At 42.8% G+C, this 22,626-nt stretch overlaps 1 protein-coding gene across 3 annotated transcripts in view; it reads right to left on the bottom strand.

Annotated features, from left to right (window-relative positions):
* The window catches only part of dennd1b (DENN/MADD domain containing 1B), a 393,500-nt gene that overhangs the window by 46,392 nt on the left and 324,482 nt on the right, over positions 1-22,626 (bottom strand). For all 3 annotated transcript variants that reach the window (XM_038794858.1, XM_038794860.1, XM_038794861.1), the window contains 2 exons: positions 20,826-20,882; positions 20,093-20,206 (listed from right to left, as the gene is read on the bottom strand). In XM_038794858.1, coding sequence (XP_038650786.1) covers positions 20,093-20,206; positions 20,826-20,882 — 171 coding nt within the window. The remainder of the gene's footprint in view (positions 1-20,092; positions 20,207-20,825; positions 20,883-22,626) is intronic.

Genomic DNA, 22,626 nt, shown 5'->3' with positions numbered 1-22,626 from the left:
AAGAACAAACAACCGACCGCAAACCACAGTAGCACAGTGGTTAGCACTGTTGCTTCACAGCGCCAGGGTGCCAAGTTCGATACCCATTTGAGTCACTGTCTGTGTGGAGTCTGCACGTTCTCCCCGTGTCTGTGTGGGTTTCCTCTGGGTGTTCCGATTTCCTCCCACAAGTCGCGAAAGAGGTAATTTGGACATTTTGTATTCTCCCTCTGTGTTCCCGAACAAGCGCCATAATGTGGCAACTAAGGGCTTTTCACAGTAACTTCATTGCATTGTTAATGTAAGCCTACTTTGAAAAATGAAAATTGCTTATTGTCACGAGTAGGCTTCAATGAAGTTACTGTGAAAAGCCCCTAGTCGCCACATTCCGGTGCCTGTTCGGGGAGGCTGGTATGGGAATTGAACTGCTGGCCTGCCTTGGTCTGCATTAAAAGCCAGCGATTTAGCCCAGTGTGCTAAACCAGCCCCTTTTGACAATAAAGATTTTTTTTTTTAAATACCAAATACTGTATTACATGTACATAGCACATCTTTAAAAAGTACCAATACGAACAAAACAAAACAGTAAAAGGCACTCAAGTGCTAAACTATATTGCAAACAAAAAATTGGCATGAACATAAGTCACATGCCACACAAAAGTTCCAATATTAGCCCTCTCTCAACCCAACCTCCTTGACAAAGTCATTCGCCTCTTCTGGCATCAGAAAGTATTGTTCCGTACCCTGGAAATTCACCCAAAGTTTGGCCGGGTACAGCGCCCTCAACCACACTTGCTCTCAAAGAACGCTGCCTTGGCCTTGTTGAACCCTGCCCATTATTTGGCCAGGTCAGCCCCAATGTCTTGGTCAATCCGGGTCTGATTCCCCTCCCAGCTAGTCTCTAGTCGCCTTGGCCCACTCAGAATCCTTTCTTTGTCCTGGAATTTGTGCATATGCACAATCATCACCCGCGGTGGCTCACCTGCCCTCGGCCTCTGTCTCAGCGACCGATGGGCGCGATCCATCTCGGGGGCCTTATTGAATATCTTTCCCTCCATCAACTTCTCAAACATCCTCGAGATGTATCCCGTGGCACTTGTTCCTCTCCTCCCTCCGGCAAACCCACGATTCTCAAGTTCTGCCACCTGGACCAATTCTCCTGGTTGTCCACCCTTGCCCGCATTACAGGTCTCCCCCAACATCGCCACCTTCACGTTCAACAAAATGGTCCAGTCACTATGATCTGACATCGTCCTTTCCACCTCTTGGGTTGTCGTACCTTGCGCTTCCAAACACTTCTCCACTCAATCCAATGTCCTGCGAAGAGGAACTACTGCTGCCTCAATCAGACTCGACCAGTCACCCTGCAGTCTCCTTTTGCTGTTGACAGAATTCCCCTTAATAAAGTCCATCAACTGCTCCCTTTCCCTGCTGCCATTTTTTCCAATGGTGCTGTGCCACGAGTATCCTCCAACTCCTGAGCCCAGGCTCTCACCTTCTTTTGCTGGGTCTGGTACCCAGCCCACATTCCTATCTGGGGCAGAAACAACCACCCTCCTCTCACTCTATCTACAAAGGTCACACCTTAGATTTAAATATAGATTTATTGTCACATGTACCGAGGTAAGGTGAAAAGTATTATTCTGCGTCCAGTCCAGGCAGATCATTCCATACATGAAAAACATAGGACATAAATAAATGCACAATGTAACTACATAGGGACCGGCATTGGGTGAAACATACAGAGTGTAATGCTACAACAGTAGAGAAGATATGTCGCGGGGTCAGTTCAAGCCATAAGAGGGTCATTCAGGAGTCAGGCAACAGTGGGGAAGAAGCTGTTTTTGAATCTATCAGTGTGTGGTCTCAGACTTTTGTATCTTCTGCTCGATGGAAGAGGTTGGAAGAGAGAATAACCCAGGTGGGAGGGGTCTTTGATTTTGCTGCCCACTTTTCAAAGGCAGCGGGAGGTGCAGACAGAGTCAATGGATGGGAAGCGGGTTTGCGTGATGGACTGGGCTGTGTTCACGACTCTCTGTAGTTTTGTACGGTCTTGGGCCAAGCAGTTGCCATACCGGGCTGTGATGCAGCCAGATAGGATGCTCTCTATGGTGCAACTGTAAAAATTGGTCAGAGTCAATGTGAACATGCTGAATTTCCTTAGTTTCCTGAGGAAGTATAGGTGCTGTTGTACTTTCTTGGCCATAGCACTGACGTATGTGATCCATGACAGATTGTTGGTGATGCGTACAACTCAGAATTTGAGGCTGTCGACCATCTACACCTCGGCACCACTTATGCAGACAGGGGTGTGCACGATACTTTCCTTCCTGAAGTCAATGACCAGCTCCTCAGTTTTGCTGACATTGAGGGAGAGATTTTTGTCTTTGCACTATGCCACTAAGTTCCTATCTCCCTTCTGTACCCTGGCTCATCATTGCTTGAGATCTGTCATCACTACGATCGCGTCATCAGCAAACTTGTAGATGGAGCACCCCGACTCACCGGTAGGAGAAGAGAATCGATGAGTAGGCCCGACCAGGCCTCAATTGAGGCCTAACTTCAGTCACGCTGGAACCGGCCACGTGACCCGGCCCAACCTGACCCAGGAATATCCTGCCAGCGACCATTAAATGGGCAGAAAGGTCCAACCAACACCTCCAAGCAGGAGCCACTTGGTGTGTGACCGATCAGACCATAGTCACCACCGGAAGTCCAGCCAAGCAGTTTCTAATGGGAAGGTATCCACTAGTGCCATGTAGGTGCAGACTGTGCCGATTTTCCTTCATGAGATCATGTCAAACTGCTTCAACTCTTTATTTTAAACAAGAAAACAATACAATGGCTTCAAGTGGAGTGCTGCACCATGAAGTAATTAAAAATCCCCATAAAAATAAAACTTCTTACAAGACTCCTTGTCTTACCAATAAAGACTATGATTGAGTAACTGTGTCAGTGTCAACAGCTTCAACAGAGAGCCTCTGCAAAAAAATCAATGGCAACATGCTCAGCTCCCACAGCTTTCACAGATATCGATGTTTCCAGAGCAGAAAGTCTGAATCATCTATGGAAATGTGTTGAGCATGGTTCTTTCTGGATGATCACAGTCCAGTGTTCCAAGAGAGTGTGACATCCAATACAGTGTTGTGGAAGATATGCTGCTGTGAGCAATGCTGAGCTGCAAGCCTATTACTGACAAAGCATGGCTGATTGACAATTCCAGGTACCCACTGTTTCTTGAATGTCAATACGAGCTTTAAAATATCTGTCAGACTTTCGAAGGAAAGTAAACCTTTGTGCTATCATGCGCTCCTCAATCAATCATGGAAACGGAAGCAATATTAAGTTCAATATGTTTTTCAGCAAACTTTGATTCTGCTGCACAGATTCATTTTTACAAAATGACTAAGGCACGCCTTGCAGTTGTTACGCTTTGTCCAGTAGTAGGTTTTGATAATCTCAATGCCACTCCTAGAAAGTACTATCTCCTAACAAAAAACTGGTAGTCTCAATCAAAGTTCAATTGGAAGCGAACATATTCATACAGATGCAATAGAATAAGGTATCCAAATTGCCTCAACTGGAAACCTGGACATTTAAGTACAGGAATATCTGGTCTAAATTAGATTATATTGATTATTTGTTTGATTCATCATGTTTTAATTCAGTGAGGATGGGGATTACTCCTGCTGCCTTATAGGTGCGGAATTCCAAAGTCAGAACACCAAAATGTATTAGTAACTTGAGAGATAGAAATGACAAACAACATTTAGACATGGGTTTTTACTGAGTCAGGATAACCATAGATCCATATAATTTCTAGAAGGAGACCCTTTGGCCCATCTAGTCTGCACCGTCCTTCTGAAAGAGCACTCTATGTAGGCCCACTCCCCTGTCGTATTCCCGTTACCCCATAACCTGCACATTTCTGGAAACAAAGGGGCAACTTAGCACGGCCAATCCACCTAACCTGCACACCTTTGGAAAATGGGAGGAAACCGGAGCACCCTGAGGAAACCCATGCAGTCACGGGAGACAGTGCAAACGCCACACACAGTCACCCAAGGCCGGAATTGAACCCGGGACCCTGGCGTTGTGAGGTAGCAGTGCTAACCACTGTGCCACTGTGGGAGCGCTTTAAAAATGAGCGGGTTTCAATTCCAGGATTAATTATCCATGTTCCTGAGGTTTCAGATTTTCAGGGGTGCCTTTTAAGGGTGCAGACTGGTTCTGGTCGCGGGTCTGCACCTTCGGCTTGTCCGGCTCCACTGGAAGGTGGGGCTGGTGGTGAGTGTGGCGGGGGGGGGGGGGGGGGGGGGGATAAGGGGGCATGTCCTCTTCCTCCTAGCCCTTCTAATAGTGCTCTGCCAGCTTTTCAAAGTGTTGTGGTTAACAGCATATTAGCAGTGTCATGATCTACAATCTGTGTAGTAGAATTTCAATGCCTAATTTCAAATGGTCCCCCTTATGTCCCCAATGCCAAGTTACACCCCTCCACAAATGCATAATGAGGCTTGACTGAGAGCTCAGAAGTCCATCAGCCTGTTGAAACAGCTTAGCTCCAGGAAAAATATTGCTTGATTGACATGTCTGGTTCTCTGATCTCTTCTGTCAATTGCACAGTTATTGATACTTTAAAGAATCTAGACGATTGGCAGTTTTATGGGTTTGTAATAAAATTAGTTTTTTCTAAGTGGAGAGCAATGAAAGAGTGACTGCTTTTCAAAGCATTTTTTATGTATCCGACTGTCAGTATAGGGTTCATTGGTTGTACCCAGTGTATAGTAGATAAATTGGCATGATAGTGCTGTAGCTTGTCATGGGGGCATCATTGGGGGTGGGTCGAGGAGTGAAGGATGAGGGCTAGAGAGTGTTATCTTCCACGTTACTATTTGTATGAAGTCCCACAGCACTGAGGCGGACCTTTTAAACACCCGTCTCGACATGTGACAGCCCGTGGCTGCGTCTTTCTTGGATCAGCTGACCTGACTGCAGCTGACACAGCTTTGTCAAGGAAGATCCCTACGGAGCGGCTCTGTTCTGAGCTGGGTGCGCAAAGCCAGGAATTTCCCTGACTCCCACTACCTGCTTCGAGGCTGAAAACCCAGGCCTTAACCTTCAGAGGGAGCCAACAAAGATCCTTGTGAGAACACAAAGAAATCGCACATTATTAATCGAAATTCCAAACAGGTTCCAAACAATATTTGAAACTGGTTGCGCAATACTGAAATTGGGAGTACTTAATGTTGACAAAATGCAATGAACCCTGATGAAGGACAATAATCAACACAAGGATACAAGAAGATGGTAAAATCAAAGGATTGGCATTTGTGGGTCAAAACTAGGTTTCATTCCCACTTTGGATCATCTGACCTATCTATTCATTAACCGAAATTAAAGTATTATCATTTTTATTGTGGGCACATGTCAAATATTGGACCCTCCAAATATTTTTAACAGCTTGTAGGAAAACATGTTCCATGGGCTGAATTTTCGTCTCCACAGTTACAGAAGGGATCAGGAATGAAAATTCATGCTGCTGGTTGGCATGTTGGTTTGCTGACACAACTCTGACCCCAGGAGGCAGTTTTGGGGTCAGAAAGACTACCTGCCCAAAACGGCAGGTAGCCAATTGAAGTGAGTAGAAGGCCTCTTGAGATCAATTGTTAGAAAACACCACACTCCTACGAATGGATTCACCTCCGCAATGATGGCCTTGCAGTAGTGACTATTTTTTAGTTCAGTTTACATTTATTTGAACATTTTAAAAGTTGCTCAATGGGTACCACAAGATGGAGGGCCCTCCCTCTCTTGTGCTGACCCGAGGTGGCAGGGTGCTGCTCATTCTCCAGCTACGAGCCCATTCACCATTCTTCTCTGGACATCGAGCATGTCCTCTGGCCATTATTAGGCCAATTAAGTGAAAAGTCACTACTGGGTGACATTTCCCCCCACACAATGCATTCAGGACCCAACATCAGTGTCTTATCATCATAGTAATCATAGAATTTACAGTGCAGAAGGAGGCCATTCAGCCCATGGAGTCTGCACCGGCCCTTGGAAAGAGCACCCCACCCAAGCCCCACATGTCCAGCCTATCCCACTTTATCCCCGTAACCCAGTAACACCACCTAACCTTTTTGGACACCTAAGGGGCAATTTCGAACAGCCAATCCACCTAACCTGCACATCTTTGTACTGTGGAAGGAAACCGGAGCACCCGGAGGAAACCTACGCAGACACGGGGAGAACGTGCAAACTCCGCACAGACAGTGCCCCAGTCGGGAATCGAACCTGGGACCCTGGAGCTGTGAAGCAACAATGCTAACCACTATGCTACCGTGCCGCTGTGTCTTGATCTGAAAGACAGAATCCTGCTCTATTTTCATACAAATGGAATTTAAACATTTTATGCATGAACAGATAGCTTCAGGGGAAAACATCAAAACTTGATAAGAGTTCAGAAGGACAACATATATACTGTGGAATAGGAAAGAAAAACTCGCAAATGTTACACGAGTTCTTTTTTTAACGAATGTAATGTTTCAGGACTATGTCTTTCATTTAGGATAAAATGAAGATGACCATATGACCTGTTCTGAAGTCTGCCTAACAATAGGCTTAGGTGACATCATGGTTTAAGATTCAATGGAGGCCCAAGTGGTTTTGCAGCAAAGGTGGAAGGTGTTTACACCTGGATAAAATGTCAGCAGCATCTATGTTTACAGTGGATAGTCTTCAAAATCCCAGGAAATATTGCGAATATCAGGTTGTTAAAGGTTTATACTTTATACTTCTTACTTCCAAAATAAAACAGAGCTTGCTTTCCACATGGATGTGAGGTCCTGTGATTCATGTTGCCATGGACATGGGCTTTAGAGGGGAAGGGTTTCCAAGATATTCTTGAAAACTCAGACAAAGGCAGTCTGACAGGATCAAGGAGAGAGAAAGCAACTGGAGGCCCAAAGTCCCCATGACTCACCATACAGCATATGCTCGGAATGAAAGGAACAAATTTGGGAGGATTTGAAATGAGGAGCATTAATAAATAGTCAACACCTTTTCCCGAAGATAGAGGAGTCTAGAACTAGAGGGCATAGGTTTAAGGTGAGAGGAGAGAGAGATACAAAAGGGACCAGAGGGGAAATGTCTTCAGAGAGGGTGGTGAGCATCTGGAACGGGCTGCCAGAGGCAGTGGTAGAGGCGGGTACAATTTTGTCCTTTAAGAAGCAGTTAGACAGTTACATGGACAGGGTGGGTATAGAGGAATATGGGCCAAATGCGGCCAAGTGGGACTAGCTTAGTGATAGAAACTGGGCAGCATGGACCAGCTGGGCCGATGGGCCTGTTTCCATGCTGTAAACATCTATGACTCTATGACTATGGCTGAAAGACTTACCTAGCTTATACTAGAGGGAGGATCTCAAGGAAAAAAAACGTCAGCGTGAAAGATAGTTTTAGTTAAAAGTCACCCAGTTGTGAAAGGAACACAATGGAGGTAAACTCTCAGGAACTAAGGATCACTTTTGACTGGGTATCGGTCAAATGACTACTGAAGGGACGGTGGAAAGTATGCCTGAGAATGGAGTTTAAAAAAAACATTTGTGTTAAAAGTAAAAGGTGAAAGTTTGTTTCTGTACTTTAAAGTGAGTTGACAGTGTTTGGCCGAATATTAATAATAATAATAATAATAATCTTTATTGTCACATGTAGGCTTACATTAACACGGCAATGAAGTTACTGTGAAAATCCCCTTGTCGCCACATTCCGGCGCCTGTTCAGGTACACAGAGGGAGAATTCAGAGTGTCCAATTCACCAAACAGCATGTCTTACGGGACTAGTGAGAGGAAACCGGAGCCATTAGAGGAAACCCACGCAGACATGGCGAGAAGATGCAGACTCCGCACAGACAGTGACCCAGCCGGGAATCGAACCTGGGACCCTGGTGCCGTGAAGCCACATTGCTAACCACTGTGCTACCGTGCTGCCTTATTACATCAAGAAGCCCTAGCAAATCTGGGGTCAATGGAAACGGGGAGAAATTCTCCATTGGTTGGAGTCATGCCTGGCACAACAGAAGGCGGTTATAGTGATTTGAATTAAATCACCCCAGCTCGAGGACATCAATGCAGGTTTTCCTCAGGTTAGTGTCCGAGGCCCAACCACCTTCAGCTGTTTCATCAATGACCTTCCAACCATCATAAGGTCACAAGTAGGGATGTTCGCTGATGACTGCACAATGTTCAGCACCATTCACAACTCCTCAGATCATGAAGCAGTCCATGTGCAAATGCAGCAAGACCTGTACAATATCCAGGCTTAGGCTGACAAATGGCTAGTAACATGTGTGCCACACAAGTGCCAGGCAATGACCATCTCCAACAAGAAAGGATCTAACCTTCGCCCCTTGACATTCAATGGCATTACCATTGCTGAATCCCCACTATCAACACCTTGGGATTTACCATTGATCAAAAACTGAACTGGATCAGCCGTATAAATACTGTGGCTACCAGAGCAGGTCAAAGGCTAGAAATCCTGTGGCGAGTAATTCGCTTTCTGACTCCCAAAGCCTGTCCACCATCTACAATGGACAAGTCAGGCTCGAAGGGCCAAAAGGCCTCCTCCTGCTCCTATCTTCTATGTATCTATGTAATGGAATACTCTCCACTGGCATAGATGAGTGCAGCTCCAGCAACACTCAAGAAGCTTGACACAATCCAGGACAAAGCACTTGATAGCTATGCCTTCCACCACCATTCAATCTCTCCATCACCGACGAACAGTGGCAGCTGTGTGCATCACATACAAGATGCACTGCAGGAACTCACCAAGGTTTCTTAGGCAGCACCTTCCAAACCCACGACCACTAACATCTAAAAGGGCAAAAGCTGCAGATACCTGGAAACACCATCACCTGGAGGTTCCCCTCCAAATGACTCACCACCCTGACATGGAAATAACTTGCTGTTCCTTCACAGTCGCTGGGTCAAATTCCTGCAACTCTCTTCCCAACAACACTCTGGGTGTACCTATACTTTAGGGACGGCAGTGGTTCAAGAAAACAGCTCACCACCACCTTCTGAAAAGCAACTACAGATGGACGTTAAATACTGGCTGAGCCAGCGATGCCCATATCCCATAAATTAATTTTTTAAAATACATGTTGCCTACAAAAATAGTCCTTAGACAATTGTGCTTTTAGACTGTTTGCTACAGTAAATGACTTAAAGCAGGGAATCACGTTGTATTATCCTTTCAGCTCTACACTGAAAGTTACAATTTTGTTTTTAAAGTTATTGGTCCCCATAGATAAAACCATCCTCAGGTATATTTCACCATGCATTGGTCTTTGGGAAATTACAGATTAACCAGAAATCTCAAGTCACATTTCATTCTGTCTAGCTATTAATGTAGCAATCTATTCAAACATTTACCTAGTCCTACCGCTATATTTGGCTGTGCCTGTTATATACAATGGTTGAGGGAAAGTCAAGCCAAAGAGTTATGCAGCTTTGAAGTTTTAAGACTGGTACAATGAAACCATTCACACATTATCAACGTTTCACCTTTCAGGATTGCTTTTGAATACCAATACTGCAAAAACCTGACATTTCATTAAATTTCAAAGCAACTTAAGTAATGCTGTCAGATAAAATATTTTGACAGTTTTCTACGAGTGGGAGTAGACTTCAGAATTTGCATAACAGACCGTGGGAGGTTTTTATTTCCCCGTCTGCTGTTAACCCTTTAAGAACTGGAAACTTTTCTGAAAGCAAAATATAAAAATCCATTCAAAATCTATTTAAATTATTTTTAAAAAAAGAATTAAAATAAATTGAGTTTTTCTTCAACCATAATTCTTAAAAATAGAAATGCTATTCCAATGTTGACTTTTGCCTCTAATTCTTTTGAAATGTTGTCATTTTGTTCTACCGCCTTGTTAGGAACGTCCGACCAGGAGTAGGTCATCGAGTCAGTTCTGATATTCAATTAGATCACGACTGATCCAGATCTTAACTCCACCTACTCACCTTGATTCCAAAACCCACAGCAGCCGTGGCCTGAAGCCTAACAAAAAGCAATCCATTTCAGTTTTAAAATTTTGAATTAACCTGAACAACCTATTGGTGAAGAGTTGCCCAGATTTCCACAACCCTTCATGTGATATACTTTCTGTCATCACACCTGACTAAATGGCCTAGCTCTAATTGTAAGGCCACCCCCCCACCACCACATTTTGGTTCTGAACTTCCCCACCAGTAAACATTTTTCTCTCTCTATTGTCACGGCACTCTGGGCTGGTGCACGGTAAATTCCAGCTCCACTCGACCCGGAGCCGTAACACAGGTGAAATTAGATTTTATTGAAAATAATATAATAATCGCTTATTGTCACAAGTAGGCTTCAATGAAGTTACTGTGATAAGCCCCTAATCGCCACATTCTGACTCCCATTTAGGGAGGCCGGTACGGGAATTGAACCCGTGCTGCTGGCCTTGTTCTGCATTACAAGCCAGCTGTTTAGCCCACTGTGCTAAACCAGCCCCTAATACCGGAGGTCCTTGGTTGAGACCAAATAGCCTTTTATTATGAACTGTGTTAGAATTAAACGGACATAAAACATAACTGAATATCGACACGTTCTCTCAGAAAGCATCACGCAGCAACACTGACTGCTGTCAGGCAGAACACTATCTCTGGCCAACCCACCATTTGCCAATTAATCAATCGACCTGCATCCCTCCAAAAATCGGTTCTTAAAATCCACGCTTCTCCTCTCCCAAACACAAAGTCAGGGAACACAGTGTGCCGGCAAGTAGGCTGTTTCAGAGACTTCTGCTGAAAGGCAGAAGTGAAGGGGTATACAATAAATGCAGCCAAAAGTATAAATGTACCAGGCTAGTTGGTATCTGAAGGAGAGTGTTAGGTAAAGGTGCCAGATGAAACCCTTTATCATAATACTCAAGTTAGCATTTAGAACAAAAGAAAGTAGCTGCTGTCCCTGTTGAATTCTGTACTGTCTTTTAACAAATCCCATCCTTTCAAGTCCTGGACCAGAACAAGAAGATAAAAATAAAGAAATCTGAACAACAAAATAAACAGGAATGATTCTTATATAATCTACCCCGTCAAACCCTTTAATCCTATTAATGCACCTCAACTAGATCATCCCTTAATCTTCTAAACTCAAGGAGTACAAGGCAAGTTCTACACAAGCTGCCCTTCCAATACAAACTCAAACCTAATTATGAACATCCATGCCAAAGGTGCTCAAGGAGCTTTGGAGAATTCCAGTGTTATTTACAGAGACGTTAATCAGGTAAAACAGATCAGAGTTTAAATTTTGAGACATGCCACAAGATTATACTCGAGTTTTGCCTTTGTCAATTAAAAATGGATGATTAAATGGACTTTTATTCTATAAAAAGTAAGTAATCTGGACATTGAAGATGATTTGATCCTAGGGCAGCACGGTGGCACAGTGGTTAGCACTGCTGGCACACAGCGCCGAGGACCTGGATCGATCCCGGCTTCGGGTCACTGTCTGTTTGGAGTTCGCACATTCTCCCCGTGTCTGTGTAGGTCTCATCCCCACAACCCAAAGATGTGCAGGGTAGGTGGATTGGCCACTCTAAATTGCCCCTTAATTGAAAAAAAATTTGGGTACTCTAGATTTTAAAAAAAAATCCTTTGATCTTGCAGACTGGATCTTTCTGATTAGTCTCTTACTGAGCTGGTGAGGGCACTGGAATTTGAGTGACCAGAGCTGGACTATGGTCCAGTGGAAAGCAGGACTCCCTGGTTATTGACCCAACACATTACAGTCATTTTACATTCACCTTGCTACAGACTGTGGCAGAGATAAGCTACAGGCAACCAAATATCAAAATGAAAAATGTTTAATACTTCTTTCATTTGCTACATTTTCCCTTCTATCTTTCTCTTCTAAAACTAGCATAGTGTCTTCCAAAATTGGCATATAATTCATTGAGTAAAAAGATTAAATATATTTTCACAAAATATTCAGTTTGGAATTTTATGGTACATAAGTTGGGGGAAAAATGTTACATGAATAATATTAATTGGATTTGTTTATTTTTTGAGTTAGGAGTGCAGATATCTGAAATTTACAAATAAAGATCGAGAAAATATTAATTCAGAATCCTAAAGCCTCCCCGAGCAGGCGCCGGAATGTGGCGACTAGGGGCTTTTCAAAGTAACTTCATTTGAAGCCTACTTGTGACAATAAGCGATTTTCATTTCATAAAGCAATGCCGTATAAATGTTCCAATGATAATAAGCATAATTTTGTCATAATCTGTTCTGATGAGAGATCCCAGTAAAACTGGATTGCACGAAGAATGAGAAAACCAATACCTACATCAATGGATGAAGTATTGCAATGCAAACACCATGGACTGTTACCTTATAATACATAGAAGAACATTAAATTGTGTGCATTCACAGAGAACGGGTTCTACGCAGGTGGTTGCATCTTCTGCTGCGAGTTTTCAGGGTTAAAGAGACATTAGGACAGCATCACAAGGCACTGGATCTATTAAAGCTTGTGGCTTTGAAGATGTCTCACAAATGACACAGCAGTAAATGAGAATGTGGAATCAAAAGCTTTTGTTTATTTTGTTCACGAGACAAATCACCATGAGGAGGCCAAGTAGTCGTGTGGGGCAGGACTTGAAAGGAAGGGATTTGTTGGAAGACAGTACAGACTTCAACATGGACAGCAGCGACTCCCCTTTGTTCTAAATACTAGTTAACTTGAGTGTTATGATAAAGGGTTCCATCTGGCATCTTAACCTATCATTCTCCTTCAGATACCAACTAACGTGCCGCATTTACAATTTTGGCTGCATTTATTGCATACTACTTCACCTCGATGAGTATCAGCCCCATCAATTACTTTGCAATGCGAGGACGTATCCAATAAGAGGGTGGAAATGTCTGCTTCTGATCAAAATAAATTGGTCTGAAAGTTTCTAAATTTCTGGGGGTTTCCATTGGACTGACAGAGCGCTTTTTAGAGTTGGCCTCACATCTCATCGGAGTTAGACACAGCGATGTGTGAATGCCAAGCTGTGAGAGATGACCCTTGGGGGGGTCTTGCCTTAGACAATCATTCAACTCAAGCTATGCCACCTACCTTTTGTTGTCATGTAACTGAAACCACAATGACAAAAAACCCAGCAGCATAACTTCAGATTCAATTCAATCTCCAGTTTCCACACTTTTCTATTTAACCCCTTGTTCCAATATTTTCCCCATTGCTAGACGTAAGAACATGACAATAATAGTGTTGTGTTGCGTAAAGGAGACAAAAATATAGTCAGTCCTGAGTTTGAGGATCTTATTGCTTTCAGCTCCAGAAACAGAATTTCATTTTATCTGAAAAGATTTTCTCCTGTGTGAGTTTTCATGGATATTCATGAAGAAATTAATACATTTGACCACAGGATGGCGCAATTTAGTTATGCAGAGAATGGTGGTTGCAGCATTTAATTTCATAGATTTGAACACAACCTCCTTATCGTAACTTCAAGTCTAACGCAACAATATCACATTAGGAAAACTATTTGCTATTTGTAGCACACTGTATTTGTTTTCGCACTAACTGGAGTTTCACAAAGCTAACTTTCATTGGCAGGAGAGAAAACATTGCTAATTATAAGTACACTAGTTCCATAGGGCTTTTAGCAGATATTACAGCTATGTTCTTGCCTACAGTGCTGATGGCTAAACATTAGCAGTGTTTAGAGGGAAAAAAAAGTTAATGAACTGCGAGAGGTAAAAGTGAACTATTTCACACTATAATTCATGTTAAGAGAAAAACAAATCCCCATTTCTGCTCTATTATAATTATTTGCCACTAAAGATTTAAAACACATACACAACTGGCCTTCTGATAACCCTTTGCCTGTGCTTTACCATACCTGAGAAAGCCACTGTCACTAAAGCAAGAAATCACAACAATACCCCATTATTTCGCCATTTATATGGAGTAACCCAGCCATGAACAGCTTCCCAAAGCAGTGTGTGGAGCCAGAAGACTGGGATCTTCTCTATGATTAGTCAATTTTGGAGGAAGATCACCTCCTCATTATCCCAACTAAGGAAACTGATGATTTTGTTGACCCTCCACAAGTTAGTACCCTCGCAAAATGATGCAAAAGGGCAAAAAGCGGCAAGCTAATAAAATTTGAAGTGGTGGCAACATTGTAAACGCATATGCTAAATTTAATGAAGCCCCTTGGAAAAGGTTTCCATCTGCAACTCAAAAGGCAATTTACTTGACACAGTTGAATGGTAGGAAAGTGGGGGCATTATTGTGACATCAGGATAGCTACTCAATATCAGATATTCATGACTCCCTGCTGTCAACCGCCACAGACCTGAAAAATTACATAAAATCTCTGGCTCCAGACAAGCATTAGGGAATTGTTTAAAAAAAAACATTTTTACACTCAAAATGATTTTTTTTTTTTTTTAAAGTGAATATTTCTGAGTAATGCCACTGCACAATTAGAGAATATATGCCGTTAATAACAATCAGGAATCATTCAAACAGACCCTATACGCGGTCTACATTTGAAGTGTCAGGAAACTCGTGGCAACTGTCACCAAGGATGACACAGGCAGTCCATTAAGAATGTGAGCTGTATGGAAAAAACCAACAACTTTTTGGCAGATAATTAAAATGTTATGCAAGACTGAATATGTTAAAAGAGATAGCAGGCAGAATTCACTTTAATTTCTGTAGTTTTGAAAAGCAGTTGTATTCTTTTGTAAAGCAATAATAATAAAACTTAACAGACAGCCAAATCTTTCTCCTAATCTACAGCCTCAAATAAATCTGTTGACATTTTCCCCAGTTACAAAGTGACAGTCAATTTATTTAAAATTCCGCCCATCAGCGAGATCTAATGCACGGCACAGCACAATGGTCTATGATGAACCATTTAAGCATAAAATGCCACTCATTTTTGTTGCCAAAATAGACCAGAAGGTTTTTGGCAAATAAAACATAATTACAAGCAACGCCAGTTTAATCGTTTCTTTAGCTAGAAATAAGCTTTTTCTACATGTCACCACTGCTCAGCATTCAGGCCAATAGTCAAAATGATTTATTTTTTCATTACAAATTGCCTAATCTGACCGTGACCAAATCACAGCTTTATTAAAATTATTCCTTTGGAAGGATTTATTCATTTCATATTGCCACATGTGTAATGGTGAAGTTCACAGTTCATTTTCAAAACCAGTAAAAATAAGTCTCACTGGAAAATGCTGAAAGACTAAATTGTGTATAAACTCGTTTAACCTCAATGCCAATGAAAATGCAATCCATAGTTATTGCATCCCAAGAAACTCATCCAATTTTGATCATTTTCAAAATTGTGAAACAGGAGTTCAGAAATGACTGAGAACAATGCTCCATTCCATTATAGAAACAATCAATGTTTTTGCATCACATCCCTCTCTCCACCTTATGGTAATAAGCAGTTCAAATTAAAGGGGGGTACTTCCTCTGTTAGAACATCAAACACATTAAGCAGTTAGCTGAGTTCACTCCCAGTAATTGCCAAACTTTGGTTCCTTTCCTTGTCAAATTGAATTGTGTAAATTAAAATGAGCAGAATATAGTTCTGTATAGTTTCAGTATATATATTCCACATATACACTGATATATATACGGTATATATGTATGTGTTAGTGTACAGTGATAAAACTGCTGGACAAGTATACGCACAAGAGGCACAGTGCTGACTGAAACTTTAAAAAGGGAGCATCGAAACAACCATTTACTTTTCAGTGAAGACAACTGTGGTGTTGTTAAGGAAAAGCCAGTTGGTTATATGGTCCATATGCATCAAGATCCTCATTTCACTCGTGTGCATTCCTGTCTGAACTGTCCTTCTTGTTCCTCTAGTATGGTTAACCTATTGTACTGAATCGGATTTGGAACTGCATTGCCACTTCTTCACTGTCGCCAGGCCAAACATTCTCTAACTCCGTCCGTAAGAATACTGTAAGTGCACCTCCACCCCATGGAGTACAGCCTTTACAAGGACAAGGCTCAGCACCAAATCAAGGGCAATTAGGAATACGCAATAAATGCTGGCCTCGTCAATGAGGCTCGCATTCCCATTACGTTTATTTCAAAAGGCATATCATTCAAAGCCATATCTTTCAAAAGCAGTACTGTCAATATCGCATGCATACAAATGTAGGGTTCATGGGGAAAATCGCCATTCAAATTTGGTTCATTTTAAACCAGCAAGGCCCTCAAATACATTTATTATTTTTATACAAAAGATTACTTTCTATTTCCACAAGTGATGCAGCAGAAACCATTTGGTTACTTCTCTTGTGCAGCTGCCATTGGTACTCCTTCAACGAACTAATTCAGGCAAGGGCAACCTCACTGAAGCCATTTAATGCTTCATCATTGAATCAAGGAGCCCTGTGGCTATTGTGTAGTTTTGTTTACTGAGTCAGGATTCTGTAAACAACTTACAGCACAGTCACAAGAGAACTATAATTACATCAACCATTCCCAAAAACATTGCAAAAATAATGGTATTCACCTGAGAATGGAAAAAAACATGGAATGAGGGAGATTTCGAAGTACCAGCAACACGGCTCAAAGCAGTTGGCAGGGAAAGGGATTTGGAAGTGAACTTGAAATTTTGAAGATGAAAGTCTTCTTTTAATGTTTGTAAACAGAGATGCTTACCATCTGCTTGCTTAGGCCCGGTAATATTTTCTGGCAATCACAGATGATGCTCTGAAATGCATTACTTTGCCCATCTCCCAACACTAATTTATCATCCATAGTTACATGGACTCTAAGTCACTCCTTAAATTGGTGGCAACAATAACTATTTGCAAAGCAACTTGTTTGAATTTCAAAATGCCACAAATGTGAACATTTGACTATTGGCCAACAATTCTAAGTTCACAACACTTGAATGCATTATGAAAGGGTCAGTATGACTTCCACAAGGAGCGGAATAAATCACAATTTGATAAGTTTGGTTCAGGAATGATTCTTGTCAGAGACACCAGAATTCCCTGCTCGTCTTTGAACAATTGCCACAGGATCCTTTAGGTTCACCTGAAGAGCCAGACAGCGCATTAGTTCAACTTCCTATCTGGAAGACCTTAGTTCCAGCAACGCAGAAACCTCTCAATATTGTACTGACAAACCAGGCTAGATTAGTCATGGGGATGGATCCTGGAGTGAGGCTTACCTCAGGACAGAGTGGCCTGACTGAGTCAACCTGTCATTTATTTAACGAAGAGAAAGATGCAATGAAAAGAGCAACACAAGGGCAACTGGTAAAAAAGCTTTTTTGCATCAGCACAGTGTGCTTCATAATAAGGCTTACAATAGTGCACACAACTAGGTTTTATGATGTTAAACTGAAGCTTTTCTTGTCTGGCACCAATTAATTGCATTCACCGCAAACCCAGTCCAGCATTTACACAATTGAATACAACTAGTGACAGACACACGCAGCAATTTAAAGCTAGGTTTACCTGTCTATTGCCAGGACGAGGTTACCAGCTGCAGCAAAATAAAGACTGCAAGCAATTCCTCTTCCAGATCTCAAAGTACAACAGTGCTGGTGTAAAGTCAGCTTCAAACAAAACACTCATCTCTACTTCCCGACTGTCTCAATTGCTCATGTCAGCTGAACATATTGGGCCAGACTTTGCTGTAGAATTAAAGGTGGGGGAATAACAGTGCTTGCCATTAGTTACATGGAAATTAAACAGAAACTTGTGGTGACTGCGTAGGCAGAGTGAACAACAAAAATCTGGGAACTGCTATCCAAGGTGTGACGATCCTCTTCAACATTCCCTGAAATTGGCATCACTTAATTTGGCTCCTCATTCAACTATTCTAAATGGTGTGAAGTTGTTTTCCTTAGCTTACAAACGTGGTCTCCACGCGGCAGAAACTGTAGAGGGCTGCCCATTCTAGTGCAAGCACAGTATATATGGGTGGCACGATAGCACAGTAGTTAGCACTGATGCTTCACAGCACCAGGGTCCCAGGTTCGATTTCCGGCTCGGGTCACTGTCTGTGCGGAGTCTGCACGTTCTCCCTGTGTCTGCGTGGGTTTCCTCTGGGTGCTCTGGTTTCCTCACACAAGTCCCAAAAGACATGCGGCAGAATTCTCCCATCGGGAGACAAACAACCGACGCCGGAGTGAAACCTGGAGTGTTTCACTCCGTCGGAGGCTGCTCCTCGCCCTCTATTCTCCCCCCACCCCCACCCCCACCCCCACCCCCCACCCCCCCCGGGGGGCTAGGAGCGGCGGTGCGTGAATCTCGGGTGCCGGGCCTTGACGCTTGCGTCAAAGCGGCACGCCGGGAATGACGTGGCCGGCAGCGCCTAAGTGACGTCAGCCGCGCATGTGCAGGTTTGCCGGCGCCAACCCGCGCATGTGCGGTTGCCGTCTTCCCCTCCGCTGCCCCGCAAGACATGGCGGCTTGATCTTGCAGGGCGGCGGAGGGAAAAGAGTGCGTCTTTTAGAGAGGACCGCCCGACGATCGTTGGGCACCGATCGCGGATCAGACATCTCCTGAGCACGCCCGTGGTGCTCGATCCTCCCTCCGTCCTCCACAGGCCCCAAACACAGAAGTCGCGTGCTGTTCATGCCGGCAGTGACCAGGTGTGGTTGGCGCCGGCGTGAACCGGTCGGGTTCGGCAGGCCGCTCGGCCCATCCGGGCCGGAGATTCGCCGGTCGCCATGAGAAACAGCGAGCGGCGATTCTCCGAACGGCCTGTCGAAAAACGCGACACGCCATTGGGGGGGTGGGGGGGGGGGAATTGCGGGGGGTGCCAGGGCGGCGTGTCATAATTCGCCCGGCCCTCCCGCGATTCTCCCCCCCGGCGTGGAGAGCGGAGAATCGCGTCCATGTTGTTAGATAATTTGGACGTTCAGAATTCTCCCTCCATGTACCCAAACAGGCGGCGGAATGTGGGGACCAGGTGCTTTTCTCAGTAACTTCATTGCCCTGTTAATATAAGCCCACTTGTGACAATAAAGATTATTATCTTAGTTACTGCAAAATTACTTATTTAGAACTGAATATTAACTTTCTCAAACGTGAGTTTTATTCTTTCAGATTTTAGTTATCGTTGTAAATTTCACTTTTTATTCACCTATTTTATCATGCCCTTGTTTAATTCAATCTTTTATTCCTTCACTTTATTTCACTTTCAGTTCCAAATTTACGTTGAATTGAAGCTTCTAACAGATACTTACTGGTTTAGGCTTTTTCCCACATAATAAAGATCCTTCGATCTTACTGACTAAGGAGGTGCACAGATATTTTACCTGTTCAAGGAGGTTCCAGATGACCCACAAGAACATCAGAAACAGGAGCAGGAGTAAACCATACGTGCCTGGTCTGCCATTCAATAAAATCATGACCTCATCCTCAACTCCACATTCTCACCCACTCCCAAATCTATTGTTTTTTGCCTGAGAAAACAAAAATTTGCCTTTAGACATATTCAACCGTGGAGCTTCCCAACCTTCAAGGATAAACAAATTGATAAGCTTTTGAGTGAAGAAATTTCTCCTATTCACAGCCCTAAATGTTCAAACCCCGCTCCGGAGAATATGGTCCGTGAAGGGTGCTGTGCGGCACGTTAACGGCAAGCTCCAGAACAAAGTCCCAGAGAAAGTCTTTTAGCAAGTTTGAATGTAACAAGCAGAAAATCCAGCCCAAAGTTTATTATTCACCTAATCCAGTGCTGTAAATTCAAATTTTTGTCACATTATACATTATTTGTGTCACATGCTCATTTGTTAGAATGGAAGGTATTGCTAATAATGCAACATTAGTGAACCAGATGGGTTTTTTTATGCCAATGGACAATGGTTTTATCATCGCAGTTAGATTTTTCGTTCCAACTCCACCATCTGCCATGATGGGATTCGAACCCTAGTCTCCAAATCAGTATGCTAGGTCTCTTGATTACTGATAGTGACAATACTATTACACCACCACCTACCACCTCCTCTTATTGAGTAATATTGAACAATCAATCCAACTCCTTAACTCCTTTTCTTACCCGTTTACGTTTGGTGGTTGGAAGCCGGTTCTGTAAAAGATCAGAGTTTGAACGCCTCTGCAGGTTTGGTGAAAGTCTCTCACTATGATGCAAGTCATCGTCTTCATTTGTCTCCTGCGCAAAATAAACAATTCATTCTCAGCAGTTCAATGTAATTCTATGACCTGAGACGAGACCAATTACTTGTCAATCCCAAATTATTTTGTGCTCCCACAGGCCAGCCGCCACCACCATCTCCCCACCCCCCAAACACACACAAAGAAAGTAGTTTTCTTCAACACAATCAGCTTAAGAACTGACAAATCAGTCCTGTGCTTAATATAAAGGAAAGAAGTCATGCTCTTTTGTTGCCCACAGAGGATGATTTGACATTCTTTGCTGCTAGCTTCACACAAATTTTACATGCATGTTCACACTGATTTCAGTCCCAATTTGACATTTAACTGCGCTATCAAAACAATCAGCTTCATCAAAATACACATTTTGTTCCAAGAAATATTCGAGACATCAATATTTCTCTAATAAAATATGCAAACAAAAAAGGGAACATTCAACCTCAGCATGAAACAATAACAGATCAAGATAGCCTGAGGGTCAGTTATGAAAAATGTATGTTATTGAACAAAGAACGAAGCAAATTTCACAAATCATTAACAGACAATGTCTCTTGCAACTTTCTTGTTTTAGATATTTCAAAGAATACAATGTCACTGGAGTCAGATATGTTATGTACCTTCTGTTTTAACATGCTCTTTACTTCTTTGATCCCCATCTTAGCCTGGTTCTTAGCCTTGAAGAAAAAAAATGGTTTGATACAGCCATCCTTTCAAATGAGATACAAATTTCTCAATATGAAATCTGAACAGTCATGAGTGGTTTTCTTTCAGGTTACTTCCAGAACCAATTTGTTTCACTGCACATTAAGGACAGCACCCTTCTTAATAATTACAAGCAGTTTTGCTGAGCCAGTTTGTTCATCAGAATTTGTTTTCATCCAAAAGTCATTCATTTTGTTTGGAGCAATTTCTAGGTTTTCAAACAGACTTTTATTCAACTTAGCTGAATTAGGCCATCACCATTTTAGAATCGAGATTTCTTGAAAGAATTAATTGGACAACCTTGAACTTTGAGTGTTGTTTCCTTGTTTTAATATCTTACGATCAACAACATTGCACAAAATCAGAATCCAATCTGGCTACCATGGAGTCTGCCTCTGAAATAAATGCTCATTAAAACTACAATAGCTCTGCCAAAGATAACTTTGATGTGGAGATGCCAGCGTTGGGCTGAGGTGAGCACAGTAAGTAGTCTTACAACGCCAGGTTAAAGTCCAACAGGTTTGTTTCGAATCACTAGCCTTCGGAGCACTGCTCCTTCCACAGACCTGAGGAAGGAGCAGTGGTCCGAAAGCTAGTGATTCGAAACAAACCTGTTGGACTTTAACCTGGTGTTGTAAGACTTCTTACAAAGATAATTTGTGTAGAAAGGTGTGCGAGAAGCAATTTTGTACAAGTTTCCCTTCTCACGGAGTGAGATTGTCAGCCTTAAACTTGTCCTTCAAACCGAGCATCATTCCATTCGAGGGCGGCCAAGCAACCTGCTCCAGGGTTTTTGTCAACATCATTCAGCAGCAGGACCATCTCTGCATGGCTCTCATACACATTTTGCCGCGATACATGTGGCATATATCTGGCCTCCCCTGGCCCAAACAGGGGGCCAGCCATATAACTAGTCTCACAGGTCAAACGTCACATTATTACTCAATTGCACAGAACCTTTGGGCAATGTGCTATCACTGGGTACAAATTACATTTTCGATCTTTAAGAAGCCAATGTAAACCAGTGAAAGCAATCTTTGTGCAATGTAAATTTTCTGTGAAATCTGATTTGTGAATTTTAGAGTTTACACAAATACAGGTCATCAAATGACAGCGAATGATTATTCAGTCATTTGTGAAAGAAGCAACAGATGGTTGAATATTGTCTGTGAAACCAATGCTAAAACATTTGCAAAACAATAAATGAGCATGCTACCATTTAGGTGAGAATTAAATGAATGGGGTATTTAAAAAATCAAAATATACTTCCCTGTTTCCTAGTTTGAATTATCAATCAACAGGAATTTCAGATGAAACATCTGGGGTGGGATTCTCTGCCAATGGGATTCTCCATTTTGCCGGTGCCCGGGGGCTTCCCGACAGCGTGGGGCTGACCCACAATGGGAAACCCCATTGAACAGCCGGCGTAATGGAGAATCCCGCCGGCGGGTCAGGGTACAAAAGTGGCGGGGTAGAGAATCCAGCCCATAATCTTTTGATTATCACCTTTAATGGTATAAAAGACGATAACCCAAGCTTATTGATGTCACATAGAATTTACAGTGCAGAAGGAGGCCATTCGGCCCATCGAGTCTGCACCGGCTCTTGGAAAGAGCATCCTACCCAAGGTCAACAACTCCACCCTATCCCCATAACCCAGTAACCCCACCCAACACTAAGGGCAATTCTGGATACTAAGGACAATTTAGCATGGCC

Source organism: Scyliorhinus canicula, chromosome 4 (assembly GCF_902713615.1).
Source record: "Scyliorhinus canicula chromosome 4, sScyCan1.1, whole genome shotgun sequence".
Classification (NCBI taxonomy): Eukaryota; Metazoa; Chordata; class Chondrichthyes; order Carcharhiniformes; family Scyliorhinidae; genus Scyliorhinus; species Scyliorhinus canicula.
Note: the sequence above shows the minus strand (reverse complement) of the source record. Positions and strands in the feature narration are given on the sequence as shown.